The 20325-nt window shown below is 36.6% G+C and overlaps 1 protein-coding gene across 1 annotated transcript in view; it reads right to left on the bottom strand.

The window, feature by feature from the left end:
* The window catches only part of NUP205 (nucleoporin 205), an 81992-nt gene that overhangs the window by 42513 nt on the left and 19154 nt on the right, over nucleotides 1–20325 (bottom strand). Inside the window, exons 9-22 of the mRNA XM_065883681.1 lie at nucleotides 18047–18163; nucleotides 17729–17866; nucleotides 15705–15855; nucleotides 14454–14659; nucleotides 12354–12536; nucleotides 11185–11235; nucleotides 10454–10663; nucleotides 7366–7465; nucleotides 6783–6920; nucleotides 5226–5415; nucleotides 4120–4240; nucleotides 2041–2122; nucleotides 1606–1770; nucleotides 1151–1275 (exon numbers count right to left, since the gene is read on the bottom strand). Coding sequence (XP_065739753.1) covers nucleotides 1151–1275; nucleotides 1606–1770; nucleotides 2041–2122; nucleotides 4120–4240; nucleotides 5226–5415; nucleotides 6783–6920; nucleotides 7366–7465; nucleotides 10454–10663; nucleotides 11185–11235; nucleotides 12354–12536; nucleotides 14454–14659; nucleotides 15705–15855; nucleotides 17729–17866; nucleotides 18047–18163 — 1977 coding nt within the window. The remainder of the gene's footprint in view (nucleotides 1–1150; nucleotides 1276–1605; nucleotides 1771–2040; nucleotides 2123–4119; nucleotides 4241–5225; nucleotides 5416–6782; nucleotides 6921–7365; nucleotides 7466–10453; nucleotides 10664–11184; nucleotides 11236–12353; nucleotides 12537–14453; nucleotides 14660–15704; nucleotides 15856–17728; nucleotides 17867–18046; nucleotides 18164–20325) is intronic.

Genomic DNA, 20325 nt, shown 5'->3' with positions numbered 1-20325 from the left:
ATAGAGCACGTGTAATAAACTGGCGGACTGCTGGTTTAGACATGTTTTGTTTGGCCAGTACAGTGTTTCGAAAAGCAGAGGATCTGGCAAACCAGGGCCTGCATCCCAACAGGGTAAAAATGAGCAGGGGCTGAGTAGCAGGGCATGTGCTCTCCAGTCTGCCAGATTCTCCTCTCCCTCCCCTCCCCATCTATTTGTCTTAAATCTGGTTTCATTCACTTACTTCACCTGCCTAACTCCTTTAGCCCAGATGATTAACCTTATCAATTGCTTCTACCTAAATATGTCAAAATCTGTAACACTGTGCTAAAATATACATCAAGTTTGTTCCCAAATTAAGGGATTCAAAGGAAGACCTAGCTGTAGTACTCAGAAGTAAAGGGCTGTTTGGATAGCTAGAGGATAGAGGAAAACAGTAAAGAATTACAAAAAGAAAAACAGGAAAATAACAAAGAAAAATCTCCATGTTACTAGAAGTTAATGGCGCATTTCTTATCATGAAAATGAGAATCAGGGTGTCACTTAAATTGAGAAATTAGTCGTATCTTATAAAGCCTAGTTCTTAAAATACTTATTAAATGAATAAAACAAGAAATAAACAAAAGAATAAAACACAAGACAACAGTTCTCATTACAGTTTAAACTTACATTAATTTCACTGTCTACCACCTTACATATAGCTATAGGGCTGCATAATTTACATGGTTCTTAAAAAGTACTTTCACTTACATTCTTGCATTCTCATGTAAGTCTCACAACAGCCCATTTCACAGATTTAAAAACTCAGAGAAGTTTCATGGCATGCCCAAGGTGACGTAGCTAGTTAAGGGGCAGAGATAGGAACCAGAGGTCTTCTGACTCAAATCTACTACTCTCATCACCAAAAAGAAACAACTTGAAACACAGCATCCTTGAAAAGTTCCCACATTATCTGGTCTAAATGCATCCAACTTCCCTTATTTTTCAAGTGATCAACATATAGGATCATGTAGATCTACAGGATTTTTATCCATAAATGAAAGACTGGTCAAACCGCTAAATGAAACTCATTTCAATTCAGTCATACTGTTATACTTTCATATCTGCGATGGAATCAAACATCTAATTAAGCTTCTTCTCCTAGGTGCTACAAAGTACAGCCTCTGTATACCTGGTAACACAGCTCAGCGAGTTGAGGAGATTCTCTCACTGCCACCGGGCCTGTTCTCCCTTCAGTTCCCTTCTCCAAGATGTTTAAGATGGCATGAAGGCAGGTCCGAGGGCAACCTAACACTCCTGCATAAAACCAAAAGGAAATTCAGCTTCTCTTTTCAAATTTCTGCATTAAAAACCTTAATACCTTTATAAAACTTAAATTCCATATACATATACCCTACCATAAACATCCTTTCAAATATTGATACAGAAAATGTATTAAATACTAACTTTTCAAGGCTTAGTTTGTCCACACTTGATGTAAGTCCTAAAGATTGGCCCATCACATTACCTTTCATACATTATTTATTTCTTTCAATGAATTATCCCATGAGCCTGGAATTCAATAAATGACCATTTAGCAACATAAATATGAAAAGAAATAAATGCCTATGTGTCTTATGGCTATACCTGGGTCTTGAAGGTTTGTGGTACTGACAGGTTTCTTCAATTCAAAGCCCAATAGGTAGAGAGCAAGATTTGGTGGATTGCGTTCCAAAGAGGTGATGAGAAGATTCAAGATGTGGATTCTTGTTTCATGACGGATTCCAGCTAATTTCTTTTCAAGTTCTGATCCTTAATGTGGAAATCACAAAACAATGAAAAGTTAACATATAACAAATGGAAAAATATAAAACTTGTATCCCAAACCTCCATGTTTTCTTTAGTTTTAGTTTACTTGATTAGCTATTACATTAAGTTCAGATTTAAGAGGTTTCCCAAAAGCCTTATATACTTTTATGCTAGCAAATTCTCAAATTTCTCTTACATCACCACTAGACATCCAACAGTTTTCTTTACAGTAAGCATTTACATAAAAAATATACATGTTAATCTAAAACATACCCTCTTCTAGACGTACAAATTCTTCTGTATCTTCACTATCCAAACACTCCACAAATCCAGCCATCAGCTTCTGACTTACACTCTGAAGTCATATAAAGATTTTAAAATGACTAAATATTAGAGAAACTATGATAAATATGATATATATTTATAAACACTTTTCTATAAAGAAAAAAGGCAAATCTGCTCCAAGGAAAGTATTTAGGTTTTAGTTACATTTTTAATTAATATAAAACTGAGTTCCTTAACTGAGTGCCATTTAGCTTGCTATAGAAATAAAGAAACAAAAACTTTTAAAGTTTATTGGTTTTAAAACTTGCTTCACTAATTTTCTTTCCCAAAGAATCAAACTAGTTTTTTTAAAAAATAACATTAAATTGCTACTTCATAACTTCTTCATTATATACTCAATGCTATCAGATCTTAACTAAAATATAAAATAAAATTCTCATCTTCTCTCTTTAGAAATGTACACATACACCAGTTTTTTTTTTTTTTTTTTTTTTTTTTTTCTCTTTTGCGGTATGCGGGCCTCTCACTGCTGTGGCCTCTTCCGTCGCGGAGCACAGGCTCCGGACGCGCAGGCCCAGCGGCCACGGCTCACGGACGCAGCCGCTCCGCGGCATGTGGGATCCCCCCGGACCAGGGCACGAACCCGTGTCCCCTGCATCGGCAGGCGGACTCTCAACCACTGCGCCACCAGGGAAGCCCCTACACCAGTTTTTTATTTCTGGGCTGAGAGACTAGATACTACTTTACCTCCTTTAAGAACTCTAGCAGGAATGGGGACTTCCCTGGTGGTTCAGTGGTAAAAAATCCGTCTTCCAATGCAGGGGACACGGGTTTGTTCCCTGGTCAGGGAACTAAGATCCCACATGCCGCAGGGAAACTAAGCCCGCGCGCCTCAACTAGAGAGCCTGCATGCCACAGACTACACAGCTCACATGCTCTGGAGCCCGTGCACCACAACTAGAGAGAGAAAACCTGCACGCCACAACTAGAGAGAAGCCCGCGTGCCAAAACGAAGAGCCCGTGCGACACAACTAAGACCCAACGCAGCCAAAAAAAAAAATAAAAATAAACAGATACACTTAAAAAAAAAACAAATAAGAAACAAGAACTCTAGCAGGATGCTAAAATTGGTAATAACAATTCATACTCAAATGAATGCCAGCAAACTGAAAATCTTCATTCAACATCCCCTAATTAATTATGTGGTTTCATGAACTTCATCCAAAAACCAGATTAGACATCTATATTTTACTATAAATAATGGTTCTCAACTTGGGCAGTACTGCCACTCCAGAAGGCACTTAGAAATATGTGGGGGCATTCTGAGTCATCACAACTAGAGATTACTACTGACAGACAGTGGCAGGGAACCAGGGATGCTAAGAGTTCTGCAATTTGAGGGACAGTTACACATGAAATGAAGATCTGTCCCACCCAGAATGCCAGAAGAGTCCCTGTTTCAAAACACGGAAAGACAATAATATTCTTCAACTAGCAAAAGCAGTGATTACCAGCATAAAATACAAAAGGACAAATGTCTATAAAGAGAAAGAAAAACAGCAGATTCCCCAATTATAGCTATTCAGTGAATAGAAAGAGAACTATTATAAATTGGACTAAAAGAGGAAAACATCTAAAAACCTTCTCCAGTGTATCAAATGAAGTGACACAAATGTGGGTCACCAAAAAGCCATAGAAGTAGACAACTCACAACAGTGAAATCAGAATTGCAGAGGCTCACTCACCACTGAGGAAGGGTGAAACAAAGGATGCAAAAAACAAACAGAAGTTGCACTTACAAACCTAATAATCACTTTAATGTGCCTGGAGTAGCAACAGTCTCATTAGGCCATACAGTCACATACCATAATACAGAGTATAATCACATACTATAGTGTATGTAGTATCACTGGGAATGGTATTATCGTCAAACACAAATCACAGCCCAGCACATGGGTAGGCTTTCATCCATCATATACAGATATATTTACTCTCAGAATTTTTCCACATACAAGAATAAGATGTACTCAGGAAATACCAAAAAATAACAACAACAAAATCAGTTACCTGGTCATGTGTGAAATCTCCAACCAATTTTATCTGAATATTGGAATTGCAAGAGATACAGCAGAGGATCTTGGCACTTTCAAAAGCCAATTCTGGATTAGTATTGCCATGATATAGGTATCTTTAAAACAAGAGAACATTTGAGGAACTATGTGATGAAATTTTTGCTTCTTACTATTCTCGATACAGAACATTTAGGATCAGGGCTTCCCCTACTCATACAGCACTTTTGGGTAAATTAGACAAAGGTTTCCCCTTCTAACTAGATGTAACCTGTCACAGGTTGAATCATGTTTTCCCAAAATTCATATGTTGATAGCCAAACCTAGAATGACCTTATCTGGAAATAGAGTCTTTGAAGATATAATTAACCAAGCTAAGATGAGGTCATCAAGGAGAATCCTAATCCAATGACTGATAACCTTATAAAAACGGGAAATGTGGACACAGACACACACACAGGGAGAATGCCATGTAAAGGTGAAGGCAGAGATTGGGAGATGCTTCCACAAGTCATGGAACACCAAGCACTGCCAGCAAACCACCAGAAGTTCAGACTATACAATGAAAAGTTTGCTCCCCAGTCCTATCCTCCAAACATCCAATTTCCCAAGAGGAGACAAATAATATTAAGATTATGTCATTTTGTACTTAGAAATTTTTAGGACATAGAGTAAGTTAGAAAGGGACTTCCCTGGTGACGCAGTGGTTAAGACTCAGTGCTCCCAATGCAGGGGCCCTGGGTTCGATCCCTGGTCAAGGAACTAGATCCCACATGCATGCTGCAACTAAGACTTCACATGCCACAACTAAGGAGCCCACAAGCTGCAACTATGGAGCACGCCTGCTGCAACTAAGACCCAGTGAACCAAATAAATAAAATAATTTTTTTTAAATGTACTTAAAAAAAAAAGAGTAAGTTAAAAAGAAGAGAAAGATTATAAGGTTCAGAGTAATTAAAATCAGAGAAGCAAAAGAAGATAATAATAAAATGAGACAAAAAAAAATTTTAAGCGATGCATTAGGGATCTGACCAGATTTGGAAATCAAAGCTAGAATGCCATCTCATTCATTTCATCATTTCTCTACCTACAAATGCAACTTACCTGGCAATGTTCACCACATTATCAGCCTTCTTAGTTCTGGGATTGATTCCCTGCAATAGCTGTTCTAAAGGACAGACTATTAGAGCCAGCTGACTCTCTCTTAGAAGATCCATAAAGAGGTTTTCCTTTTGCAGAGTAAGATTGAGAAGTGCAAGGCAATGTTGCACTGCTTTCTCCAGGTGTTTCTTCCCTATAGAGCAAAATCAAAATTAGAAAGTTCTACATGAATCTTAGAAACTCATAATCAATTCTTAGGAAAACAAGATAAAGGACAAGTTCCAGATTCAAAAAGACCTCAAGTTTTCAAACCTTCAGCAGTAAGTTTACAAGACTCCTCACCCAGACAAGTCATGGTAACTTTTGTGACTCAGATTACTTTAATGCCATGGCTTCTCAGTAATTTTTCCTGTATCCTTTCCCTGATTATTTAGAGCAATGGTTCTCGGATGGGAGTGAGCTTGGCCCCAGAGGACATATAGCAATATCTGGAGACACTTTAGGTTGTCACAACAAGGGATGTGCTGCAGGCATCTAGTGGGTAGAGGACAAGAGGACAGCCTCTACATTAAAGAATTATTCTACCAAAGGTGCCAATGGTGCTGAGGCCAAGAAACTGATTTAAAATAATACATAACCATTGTGGAAAATCTGGAAAATAAAGAAGCAGAAAATATAAACAAGAGTCACCTATAATCCCACCATTCAAATTGAAAATACATGTGCTCTGGAGCCAAACTGCCTAAGTTCAAACCACAGCCCTGACCCTGGAGAAAGATGTGAAACCTCTTTATGCATCAATTTCCTTATTCATTACATGGAAATAATATCATCTACCACATAGGGCTTTTGTACAGGTTACATGTATTAATACATGTAACGTGCTTTTAAAATTGCCAAATGCAGGGCTTCCCTGGTGGCGCAGTGGTTGAGAGCCCGCCTGCTGATTCAGGGGACGCAGGTTCGTGCCCAGGTCCGGGAAGATCCCACATGCCGCGGAGCAGCTGGGCCCGTGAGCCATGGCCGCTGAGCCTGCGCGTCTGGAGCCTGTGCTCCGCAACGGGAGAGGCCACAACAGTGAGAGGCCCGCGTTCGGCAAAAAAAAAAAAAAATTGACAAATGCATAGTAAGCACTCAATAAATGATAATAACTACTAGTAATAGTAAATGAAATTTATTGAACACTATGTACCACGTCCAATAGCAAGGGCTTTTACAAATACTGTGAAGAAAACAAAACAAAGACTAAAATTTAATTAAATTAATTAAATTAAAAAATTTTAAGTTAGACATGTTAAAGATGTTAAAGTGATAAGAGATAATTATGATTACCTACCAAAGATCCTGCAATAAGACAGTTATAATGAGAGTCTCTGTACTTTAGTCTGCTTTCACTTTTAATATACTTTCATTGTATGACTCACTAAAACAACACTGTAGATACAGAGAAAATCTTACAGTGGAAAGGAAGTTCAGAGGTCATCTACTTCAAACCTTCAGTTTACAAAAGACAAAACCAGCAAAACTGTTTTCAATATATGAAGACATTCAGGCACATACCAGGGAAAGGAGCATAGGTATCAAGCTGCTTAACGCCTTCCTCCAGTAAACTAAGAGCAAGCTCCAACATTGGTGACTCATTCAGAAGATGATACATCAGACTAAATCCTGGTGGCTTATAGGCTATGATTTCTTCTCCTAAATAGAACATAACATAGTGCAAAAGATGGTGAATTAGTATTTTTGTCACACCCTTGATTTCTATGAAATATGTGAGATTTGTAAATTAAATGGTATCTAAACAGATGAAGGCAAGTTTCAATTTCGAGACAGTGACACCAACTATATACAGTGGTAATTTCCAAAAGAGCTGATCTGCACATAGCAGTTAGTTCACATGTTATATGTTAACTCACTGAAGAATCTGTAAGGCAATGTTCTTACTCCTCCATTCAGTGAAATTTTACTTTATTTTATCTTGCTCAGAACAATCAAAATGACTTAAACAATGCACCAAAAAACATAAAATTATAATTTAACTTATAACCAGAAACAATTTATAGCTTATGTATAATAATTTATAAATTATAAATAGGCTTATAAATAGCTGACACCTTGTTTGAAAGTGACAGAATTAAATTACCTTGTAGTTCCACAAACTGGTCTACAAAATCTTCAAGTTGAGGTTCATAGTCTCCGAGCAATTTATAAAACACCGCCAAAACAACCTCAGCGACTTCCCACTATAGAAAAACATAAATATTTCAATAACAGTAACAGTTCAAGGTGATAACCTTGCTAAGTTTTTCATTCCTCCTACTTTTCTCTAGAAAATGAGTGACGTCCCCTTTCTACTTTATTTATGCTAAGCAATATAGAAATCCCAGTTCATTTTGCTTTGTTTTGCTAAAGAACAATGGATTGGTTAATTTTTCAAGGTAAAACATTTGTAAAAGCATTAGTCTAAAAGAAACATTTCTATAGCAGATATTTGGGCTTTGTTAACAAATCTAAAGCACTCAGTATCTAGCCATAGTCAATTTATAATTAAACAACACCAGATTTGAACACCTCTCCAAAGTGTCAAATATTTCAGTTTCTCTAAGAATCTCAGCTGGACAGGATCGGAGAAATCATCTCATTTAATCAACACTTATTTTGCAGGTGAAGCAAGTGAAGCTCAGAGCAGTGAATGATATCCCCAAGACCATAAAGCTTGGAAGCAAACGTGCTGGAGGTCCAGCCCTGCACTTCTAATTCCCAGACCAGTGTTCATGGCTCTAGCCAAAGTTAAGAATCAAAAAAAAAAAAGTTAAGAATCACTGGTAGGCTTCCCCCAAATGACCTCATTATCACCTCTTTGTTTAAAATGTTTTTAAAAGCTAAGTAACAACAAGGAAAAATATTTATGCCAAAGGGAAAATATATATAACTGTACAGACAATAAAATTAAACTGCTTAAAAAATCCACTGCATGGAATTTTAATGAGGCTGAGTTTGGTAACTGTACATGGTGGTTTTTTAAATATTACTTTAGTCATTATTTCCACTGCACATTATTTTATCACGGCTGATTTTGAAAATTGGGATAATCATTTTTAAATTATTTTTAAAAAATTATTTACTTTTCTCTATTTTCCAAATTTTTCAAAATAATTTGTTTAAATGAAAAATGCTTATCACCACATAATAATGGATTTTAGGATTAATAAATATACACACTGCCTCTAACACTCTGTTTATAGTTATTCATCTCAATCCAAAGCACTGTTTTTGAGAAGCTAGTGTTCTAAAATACAAAGATGTAAGTTAAACCTTAAGAAGACTTCCTAGTGAAATAAATTCACAAAATTGAGGGAAAATTTCTTAGGGTAATATGTGGGGAAATAAATGGTAGCTGGGAAGAGCAGCAGTGCTAGAAATATAGAAATGCATGGGTGAAAAATAATAAACACGGAAACAAAGTTGCTGACTAAAGCTCTAAACCGTTAGGTCATAATGACCTTTGTAAGAAAAGGCAAATAAGGGCTTCCCTGGTGGCGCAGTGGTTGAGAGTCTGCCTGCCGATGCAGGGGACGCGGGTTCGTGCCCCGGTCTGGGAGGATCCCACGTGCCGCGGAGCGGCTGGGCCTGCGAGCCATGGCCGCTGGGCCTGCGCGTCCGGAGCCTGTGCTCTGCAACGGGAGACGCCGCAACAGAGGGAGGCCCGCGTACCGCAAAAAAAAATAATAATAATAAAATAAAATATCCTTGGATGTTTAAAAAAAAAAAGAAAAGGCAAATAAGATATTTAAAAGAAATGCCAAAAAGTATCAGAACATTTTGTTGAAGAGATTGCAATTATCAGCATCCATTATTCATCTGAAATGACTTCTATTAATGAGGCATGGCTGCTGTTATAGTTTTCATCCAATAAGGAAACATATGTTAATAAGGTAATTCTAGGGCTTCAATAAAATGTATGCCCCTCTCAGTGTTTATTTCTACCACATGAGAAGCAAAACTTCTAAGGCAACTGACAAAAAATAAACTTGTTATTTGGGACTAAATATTAGAAACAAACTATGTCCAATGATAAGGCAATGAAAAATAAACTATGCTAGATACAAGTAATGATTATGCAGTCATTAAAAAGACTGTTTTCAAAGAATCTTTAAGAGCATGAAAAAAATCCTCATAATACTATATTTGTGGCCAAAAAGGGATACAAGCTAATGCAGCTCATTATCTCAGTTTAGGTAGATATGCATAAGAAAAAGAATAATAGTTAACCTTCCCTTGGCAACAGGATTATGGGTGATATAATGTCTTCATATATTTTTCTATATTTTCCTAATTTCCAAAATTAGCATGAACTATACTATTTTATAGTCAATAATACAACAAATAAACCCAACAGGTTCAAAAACAGCAAACTATAAAAATAAAGCAGAAATGTCCCTACAAGATATATCCAAGGGTAGTCTGTGAACCAATAAACAGTATTATAGACTAAAGTGAATTACATCAGAACCTGGAAGGGTTTCTTACATAGCTTAGTGGTTATGAGCTTGGATCTGGAATCAGAGTCCTAGGTTCAAATCCTGGTCCTGAACCTTAACCAAGTTCCTTAACTTTGCTAAGCCTCCATCTGTAAAATGGGAATATTAATAGTACCTGCCTCACAGTAATATTAGAATTACATAAGCTGATATATACATTTAGCTCAGTTGTGAGTGTACTGCAACCAGAGCAAATATGTACATAAATGTCAGTGCTCCCTCAGCCGCTATCCACTGCAAACATACCTAATGAATCACAATATGCCTTTCCACTAAACCAGACTCCACAACTCAGAAGTGCTACTAATCATTAGAAATTAGTGTGCAAGTTCAAACTCATTTCAATCCCTAACCAAAATCATCCCAATAAAGAATAGTGTGTTTCCAACTGCCAACGGTGTAACACTTTTGGTTCAATTTTGGTCAAAATTTGTTCAATTAAGGATCTAAATGACTATGACTTCATATTAATTAAATTACTGATCACTAAAAAGTCACTGCTTTGGTTTTAATGCCTTAATTTATTTTTTAATGCATATAAACCAATCAGACCATGGATATGTCAGTATAAGACTATGAATTTTACTAACTTTCAAAAGCTAAAATGAGCTTATAGCATCTTGTACCTCTAATAAAAGAAAAAGCAGCAATAAATGAGTAAGGAGACAAAAGTTTTTCTCTGAACATAACCTTTTCAGCTGCTCTCCGGTAAGCTCTTGTACGGAATCGGAGAAACACAGAATCTCTAAGGAACTGCAAATAAGGGTCAAAGCCGGGAGGCCGCAGTCCAGCGCCCAAATTAGAAGGAAAGGAGCTCTCCACCAGGGTACTAATTAGCTGGCAAAAGGCACGAGTTAATGGGTATTCTTCACATCGGGATTCTATCTCATTTAGTTCCACCTTCCAAAGAAAAATAAAGGAAATTCGGTAACATAAAACCATCAGCTATAAAGTGCAAAGCATTTTTCAGACATTAACTCATTAATATCGGTATAATATCACACCCAAAGACCCACACAGATATTATCATTTTTTATTTAGAGGTAAAGACACAAAAGTTACAAATGGAAACCTTAAATGTTTCTTTAAAAAAGAGGAAGGGAGCGTACAGAGAAGAAAAGAAACTAAAACAAGTAAATCCTCACTTTAGGGTTGACCCAAGTAGCCTAATTAAACTGAGTTCAAACCAAACTTTCAGTTTGGATGGCTGCCATCTAACATGCCTTTCCAACTCTGAAACCAAAAGTATTTTGATTTCTTTCATAAAAAGTTTCATCTCCATTTCAACACAAAAAACCCTCAAATGAAAATACATTAAAGTTGAAAATTACAGAACCCTAATAGGGTAAGAATATTTTTTCTTAGTCTTTTTATCATGTGAATGTATGAATATAGCATTTAAACTAAAAGGAAAGCTTTACCTCAATACCAATAGCTTGCCTCTGGCTTGGAACTCTTACGGTTTGCAGTACCTTAAAATAATAAGAATTAGATGTTAGGAGCACTCATTTATCAATGAAAAGAAGCAGCTTTGCAATAATAGTCATATACAACACCCACCACATTCTACATCTTACAATGTCGATCAGAAATGACAACTGAGAAGTCTCTGATGAACTTTCACTAGCAATTGCGTCCAGGTTCAGGGAGAACTCCCAATTACCTGGGCTTCAGAAAACTGGTAATTTCTAAGTGCACACAAGATGTGTTTTCAGCAACTTTCCTCTCAGATATTTCAGGGATGAACCTTAAAAGGATTTATGAGAGGAAACCTCACCCAAACACACTTCATCTTAGGTATAAAGAAGCACTCAGGACAATTAAGTACTGACACACTCATGAATGAAAAAATGAAGTATCAACACTAAACTAAAAGTGGCCAAGCCTCCAGCACACACCAACTCCCTTAATTTTTGTTTTTATAAAGTATCATTAACATCTTCAGGACACGTATGTCACAAAACAACTAGAATACTGCTTCAAAACAGTAGTTTTACCAATGTGTCAGAATCATAGGCTCCCTTATGTGGTATTATTTCTAAGACAAACATATATTCCTCCTAACCATTTTACTAGAAAAATCTCTATAGGACACATTCTTATTTTCCTTTTTTTAACTTTACCACATATAGAATAACTCTATCTTGACATAAAAATTCCAACAGGGCTTATAACTAAAGAAATAAGAGTTGATAGAGACACTTCACTCGTCTGCTGTAAGACAGGAAGGGCACAGAAGGAAGCAGCAAAACAAATAGGCATCTCCCACATTTAATGAGTACAGATGACTTCGGAAGCCTTCTACCAGCCTAGTGTCAAAGACAGAGTTGAGGAATTTATTAATCTTACAAACACTGAAAAATAAAGAGAAGAACCAATCTCCAGTAACCCAGTGAAGCTGTCAGCTGATCCAAGAGAAAAACCCAAGCCTGTTAGTTTCTGACGCTATACTTAGTACCAAAATCATAACTTTCTATCTGTGAAGTTCGTGGTATACTATACGTTTCAACTGGATGCACTTGCTTGTACAATATTATCAAATCTCACTTCCAAACTGTAATAATGTAAATAAGAGAGCTCATAATACTACCTGAGTGTATTCCAACGACTGCCAGAGAGAAGCAGCAATTTCAGGAGATTTTCCAAACGCTGCAAGTGTCTTCAGTAGTTCGGCCTTTAATACAGGAGGGATACTGCATTGCAGGAGTCCCAGAATCACCACCACGGGGGTCCACTGAGGATGTTCACAGAGTGCCAAACGAGCATTTTCACTCTGAGTATTGAATTGAAAAGAACAAGAGAGACTTTCCATTTTCAAAAGCTAAGAAAAATGACCAGTAATCATCTAAACTGCTAACACTTACACTGAGTATTCATAGGCTTAATACACACTAAAACAAAGATAAGCCTACGGCAAATGCTTGAACTCTACCAGTAGATCAAATCAGATCACTAGCTCAGTCGGTGTAAAAAATGGAGAAACAATAATCCTTGTAGAATTACTTTGACAGCTCTAAGAATGGAAAATAATAGATACAAACAGAGAAAGTCTTCCAGGGTCACATAAATCTTACATAGGCATTTAACATCTTTTCTGGAACAATGTTAGATATGAATGAATAAAATACCTTGTCCTTTACTGAGAAAAAAATGGAAATACACACACATGCACACACACGCACACACGCACACAGTATCAAGTATCACTCCATTTTAATTCAACAAGAAATAATTACAAACTTTATGTTTCGACCTTTAATACTATTTAGCATTACTGGGAAAACCAGTAAGTTAGAAGACACTCTTCCTATCCTCTGGAGAGAATGTCAGACTAAGGAACTTAGCTTTGCTCTAGTGAACAAAAGAAACAACTAGAAGAGCAAATGGGACCTAATTAAACTTAAAAGCTTTTGCACAGTAAAGGAAACCCTAGACAAAACGAAGACTACCTACTGAATGGGAGAAAATATTTGTAAATGATATGACCAATAAGGGGTTAATATCCAAAATATATAAATAGCTCACACAACTTAACATCACAAAAACAAACAACACGACTAAAAATGGGCAGAAGTCCTGAAAAGACACTTCTCCAAAAATGACATGCAGATGGCCAACAGGCACATGAAAAGACGCTCAACGTCACTAATCATCAGGGAAATGCAAATCAAAACACCTCACTCCTGTCAGAATGACTATCATTAAAAAAAAGAACACAAAGGCGAGAATATGGAGAAAAGAAAACTCTCCTACACTGTTGGTGGGAATGTAAATTGTGCAGCCACCATGGAAAACAGTATGGAGGGTTCTCAAAAAACTAAAAACAGAACTACCATATGACCCCACAATTCTACTCCTCGGTATACACTCGAAAAAAACAAAAACACTAATTTGAAAAGATACAAGCACCCCAATGTTCACAGCAGCATTACTTACAATTGCCAAGATACGGAAGCAACCTAACTGTCCATCAAAAGATAAATGGATTAAGAAGATATGATATATATATATATATATATATGTATATATGAGAGAGAAAAAATATTCAGTAAATTTTCTTTTTAATTAAAAATACTCTTTATGTGTATATATATATATGTATATACACAAGAACCTATATATCCACACCTATGCTAGGAAACCTTCTAGAAGGATGTGTATCCAACAGCTCATTCTTTTTTTTTTTTTTGCAGTATGCAGGCCTCTCACTGTTGTGGCCTCTCCCCTTGCAGAGCACGGGCTCCGGACGCGCAGGCTAAGCGGCCATGGCTCACGGGCCCAGCCGCTCCGTGGCATGTGGGATCTTCCCAGGCCGGGCCACGAACCCGCGTCCCCTGCATCGGCAGGCGGACTCTCAACCACTGCGCCACCAGGGAAGCCCCAACAGCTCATTCTTATTTGCCCTTCTGATTATTTTCTTTCAGGCTTAGGCTATTATTTTCATACACATTTATGGCAGTAAGCAGGGGCTACCAGAACTATACCCTCTAAAGGTGAAGAAACAAAGAACTTAAGAATAGCATAAAATACTAACCACAAAAAAAAAATAAAAAAACAGAACGCCAAATATATATGCTAAATTTATCACTCATAAACTTTAAGCATTATAAGGAAACTTGGGGGCTCCTTACAATGCCACTGTGTTAGAACACAAAGTTACATTCTCACATGCAGTGGGTGGGTTACCTACCCAAGTAATGATGGTAGATGTGAGCTGTAAAAAAGCAATCAACCCGTCCTGCTCCTTCTGGGTGATGCCACGTGAAGGAAGGTGACGGTACTGGACACTATCTGCACTCGGAAGATCCTTCCGGAGGTGTTCATGGTAAAGCATCAAGGAGTGAAAGAAATGTTCCCAGGAAACAGGACTGCCGCCTGCCCCCTGAATATTTTCAACTGTAAAGAGACACAGCATAGAATTTCCTTTCAAAATTGTCTAAGCATTTGCTTGGAAATGGAGGAAGAAAATAAATTTAAAACAATAAACTTTGTTTGCCTTTGTCCTAGATAAGCTGTGTGTTGAAAATGGGTTAGAAACCCTCTTTAAACTAAACTCTGGATCAATTTATCCCTGGGACTAAAACTGGGTGGTGCCCATGTAATGCAAAGGTAAATTACTTTGGATGTCAGTTACCTACTTCGAATCCAGGACAGTACTCTGTGTTGTCATGTAACTATACAAGGCTGCTTTTCCCATGAGTAGTTCCCAAATGTTGAGCTTAAATTAAATTCCCAAAGAGAGAGAGAACTACAAACTAGATTTGCAAATTACAGTACTCTATTACATACCAAGCACTGAGAGCAAAAGCCGAGCAGATAAGACAAGGAAGGCTTGACAGAATAGTCAAAACACAGGTCTTGGAGCCAGACAGATCTCAGTTCCAATCATGGCTTCCCTGTGACTCGTGACCTTCGGTAAATTACTTAACTTTGCTAAACCTCAGTTTCCTCACGTGTAAAAACAAAGTAATAATATCTACCTGACAGAGGTGTTTAATAAATATTTCTTTCTCTTCCCTTTTGTACTATTTTTGGTGTAACCAGACTCCAGTCTGAAAATTAAGTGAGGAAATTGGGAGAGGGTTGAGAGAAAAACTGTAAGAACAGAAATTTAGAAAATAAGGACTTATGAAGATAAAGAAATCAAACTTATGTAGCAAAGGTGTATATTTTGCTTTGAGCACCAGATATGTTCTTAAAAATGTATATTAATTCTCATTTCTTAAACTGAACTGTATTTTATAAAGCAAATGGTAACTCTCCAGTCTGTGAGACCATAATCAAAGCATTCGCCATACATAAAACCAGCAGTGGGCTTCTCTCTGTTATAAAAATAACGTATACGCCCAGTAGAACCTAGCACGTATAACCAATATGCTTTAATAGGTAGAAGGATACTGAATGTCACAACAAACTTAGACAACAACTAGATTTTTCTTACCGTGACTGCTACCATTGACTTTGAGTAGACTAAAACAGTAGTGGGCACACTGGGGCCCATTAGCCAATCCCTGGAGCATTTTCAAATAAGGAATATAAATAGTTGGAGGCAACAGGTCACCCATTTGCCTAACAAACTTTGACAAGACAACCTGAAATAGGGAAAAACCAACAGTTTACATAAAGCATATCTTAACTTTAAGCCAACATGGACTAGCTAATAAAGACTACATATGAACTAAAATGAATTATGTACTCTCATTTAACTCCCCACCCAAGACAAAATAATCTGGTATTCTATTTATGAAAAATTGCATTTTCAAGTTTGTCATTAGCAATTTAATGCAATTATAGAATATCTTTGTGAACATAAAGTACATTTTTATAAACATTGTAATGTCACAAAACGTAAGACTACTCACATTCTAAATATGTAAAACAACTGAAGAAATTTACTCATTTAAAATTAACTAGCAAATTCAAAGGTACACTTAGAACCCAGAGTTCCTAAATCCCAGTCAAATTTAGTATGAAGATCTAGGAACCTGAAATAACTTTTTATAGTAACCTAAACATATTCTGTTTTGTGTTCTGGCCAATACATGTTCCTACACTCCTGTTCTCTAAGTCTACTTCTTAGATTTCTCTTTTCTCTTGCTTATGCCTTAAATCTATTATCAACAACTAAACATATTATTCAGACTAATTAGTTGGAACTCAGAACCAAAAATGTTACAGATCTCTGGAAATTATTGTTAAATCTGTTAGGTATAACAATTTTATGATTATACAGAAAAAATATCCTTATTTTTAAGAGATACTAACTTAACCAGTGAGAGGTGAAAGGTCATGCTGCCTATAATTTACTTTAAAATAACCCAGCAAAATAAAAGCAGTAGAAATAACAAGAATGGAAGTGAACATGGCAAGATGTTAACAGCTATTAAATTAAGATGTTGGGGAATTCCCTGGTGGTCCAGTGGTTAAGACTCCATGCTCTCACTGCTGAGGGCCCGGGTTCAATCCCTGGTTGGGGAACTAAGGGACCACAAGTCGCAAGGCAAAAAAAAAAAAAAATTCTTCTGGGGAAATTCCCTGGCAGTCCAGTGGTGAGGACTCCACCCTTCTACTGCAGGGGGCACAGGTTTGATCCCTGGGAACTAAGATCCCACATACCGCAACGCAGTCAATAAATAAATGATTAAATGGAAAGGGGCATTTGCTGTAAAAAAATAAAAATAAATTAAGATGTTGGGTGTTTATTATAATTATTCTCTCTTCCATATGTTTGAAAATTTTCATAATGGAAATTTCTTTTAATATTTATAAACTTTTAATAAACCCTTCTCCAAAACTTTTTAAATGGAAAAAAGTGAAACAATAAATGTAAGAAATACAGTTAAAAAAAGGGGGGGTCCTGATCTTAGACCCTAGCTAGCATAAATGAAAATTGTATTATATGGCATGAAAACATCTAGAACAGAAAATCCCAAAGAGATGAAGACAGATATGGCAATCCATCTGATTTGCTGCTGCACAGCACCCTTTAGTTACTACAGGATATAAAATGGACTTTTTCCTACATTATCTACTGACTCATAGGCATTCTGTCATTAATTATAACTTCTAAGCCTTTTTCCTGTAGTATTTTTACCTCTCCTATGTTCCTCAACTTGCTAAGAATGATGTATATTCTTTGTCATGCCTATAGAGGACAGAGTAAGTTAATAAATACTAATTAAATCCAAGTAAGTGACTCATAAAGAAACTAGACACTTTTCTGTGTCTAATGCTTCGATGCATAGCTAGTATCTAATAAAAGGCTGACTATATAAATTCCAAAATGATCAGATCAATTTAAGAGTTTCAATTTCCTTAAATAAAAGGAAAAAGTATAAATGTCTAAAGGTTACAATAGTGTTCATTTGCACGAACAGCAATAACAGCAGGAAATACCATTTTTCATGTTTTTAAGATTTCCAGTTACCATCCCACAGTACAAAAGCAGAAAAACTAGGAGCTCACCTGGCGCTGAGGGGGTCGCTGATGAGCCACCCCAAGGTAAGAACCCAGGATAGTGGAAGTCTGAAGAGGCTCTGAGGGACACCAGTATTCTAGTGCAAGCTCCAAATTAAAAGGATTCTTTTTATATAGCTCACCTATCTGCAAACAGTAAACAAAGACTGTGGGAAAATGCCTGTAACTCAAATTACTTTTAAATAAAAATTTACATTTTTATTGAATTCACTTGTATATTTAAGATATTAGATCTGAAATTTTCCAAAGGTAGGGAAAAAATAACGGAGAGAGGGAGATGATAGTCCATCCAATATAACAACTTACCAAGAGCATTAATTGTTCCAGATCCCTTCTAAGTGAAATGGGGGGTTCGTTGCCCATCTGCATACTCATGTGAATCATTCGAGCATCTTCATCTGCCCGATTCCTCAACTGCTTCACCTATTAAATTTATTATATAGTTTATATGTAAATTTATTATATGGGTTAATAATAATGAAATGAGAAAATCAGGCAACTGTCTAAAAGTGATTACATAAAAGAAAAATATTGTTTAAATATCTATTCCACTTTAATAATGTGAAGAAATATGCTAGGAATTTTACTGCAATATTAATCATAATTTATAATATCTTAAGACTTCAATGCATTTTCCACTACAGATAAGTTAATTTTAACTAAAGTGTTTCTCAATTACTGACATTTTGGGTAGGATACTTCTTCACTAGGTTGGATGATTCTAAACATTACAGGACATTTAGCATCCCTGGTACTACCTACTAACTACTAATACCACCACTATAGTCATGTAATGAGCAAAACTAGCTCCCTAAACATTTGCTAATTAAACAATGTACTTGTAAATAACTCAGCAATCAAAGAAGTCTCAAGGAAAACTACAAAATACATTAAATAGAATAAAAATGAAAACACAACATATCAAACTTTGTGTGACCCAGTTAAAACAGAAATCACAGATAAATTTATAACATTAAATGCCCATAGTAGGAAAAAATAAAGGTTTCAAATCAATAATCTAAGCTTCTGTGGTAAAAAACTGAAATGATTAGGGCAAATTAAAACCCAAGCAGAGAGGAAAAAAATAATAAAAGCAGAAATCAATAACAGTGAAAGAAAATATAAGAAAATCAATAAAGCCAAAGGCTGGCTCATTGGAGAGATCAATGAGATTGATAAATCTCTAGCCAGGTTAAGAAAAAAGGGAGAAGACACAAATTAACCAATATTAGGGATGAAAGAAGAAACATCACTACAGATCATACAGACATAAAAAGTATGATATTAGGAATACTAGGAATAACTTTATGCCAATCGATTTGATAACTGGAATGAAACAAATTCACTGACAGACACAAACCTTCAAAGCTCATTTAAGAAGACATAGATAACCTAAATAGTACTGTATCTATTAACAAAATTGTGTGAATAAGTTCATTGTTTACCCTATTCAAGTCACATATGACTTTTGTTTATTCAAACTCCTCTCAGCCTTTATCTTTCCAGATGACCACTATCTTTCCATAGTAAAAGTCCCTTCTGGACTAATAACTAGGAAAAAGTTAAAGCCTTAACCCTTTCTAAGGCTTCATTTCCACAAATGTAAAATGAAAGGATTTCTTCCAATTCCAAAATTCTATGATGTTCATCTACCACATCCTTCAAGGCTGATGAGGTCTCAAGTTACCTGTTAAACACTCCTTGACTATTCCAGTCCTGAGTGAGCTATCCTTAGCCTAAGAAATCCACTGTAATTTACTGTCTATACCTGTCATTTACTTACTGTTACTACCTGTATTTTTCTGTGTATATCTCATTTCTCCAATTAGACACCAGGGGTCCCCAACCCCCAGGCCGTGGACCAGTAGTGGTCCGTGGCCTGTTAGGAACCGGGCCGCACAGCAGGTGAGCAGCGGACAATAAGAGAAGCTTCATTTGCCGCTCCCCATCGCTCGCATTACTGCCTGAACCAACCCCCCCCAACCCCCTCCCCCCGCTTCCGTGGAAAAATTATCTTCCACGAAACCAGTCCCTGGTGCCAAAAAGGTTGGGGACCGCTGAACTTGACTATATATTCTTTGCTGGCAGGGAATCAATCTCCTACTTATTTGTTTTCTTCACAATTCCTAGCATGGTTACCTGGAATACAGGAGAAACTCAATGAACACTTGATTCATTATATCATGAGTAAGCACTTCATTCCTTGTTTGCTACCATTCTGGGTAGTTTTTCCATTTGCCTTATGTTTTTCAGTAGGTATGATATCAGAACTGCACATTGGTATTACAAGTGTAGACCCTTCGGGTGCTTTTTTTATGCACACACACACACAAAAGGCAGTTTTATAGGACTTTACCCCCTCCTTTACTTCCTGCCACCACTCTGATGGCTTCCTTGACACAAAATGGCACAAAGAACATACGCTATGTAGGAACTGTCTGAAATGGCTCTAAGAATTCCTTTTTGGATCAAAGTTATAGCTTGAGCACTTTATTCAAATGTAACCTCACTAAAGGTAGGCAGGGCCCCTGGGCCTTGTTATTAAGAAAAAAAGTAACCTTTGCCTTAGTGTCTTAAACCCATCA

The sequence above is a fragment of the Phocoena phocoena genome, chromosome 9 (assembly GCF_963924675.1).
Source record: "Phocoena phocoena chromosome 9, mPhoPho1.1, whole genome shotgun sequence".
In the NCBI taxonomy this organism is placed as follows: domain Eukaryota; kingdom Metazoa; phylum Chordata; class Mammalia; order Artiodactyla; family Phocoenidae; genus Phocoena; species Phocoena phocoena.
Note: the sequence above shows the minus strand (reverse complement) of the source record. Positions and strands in the feature narration are given on the sequence as shown.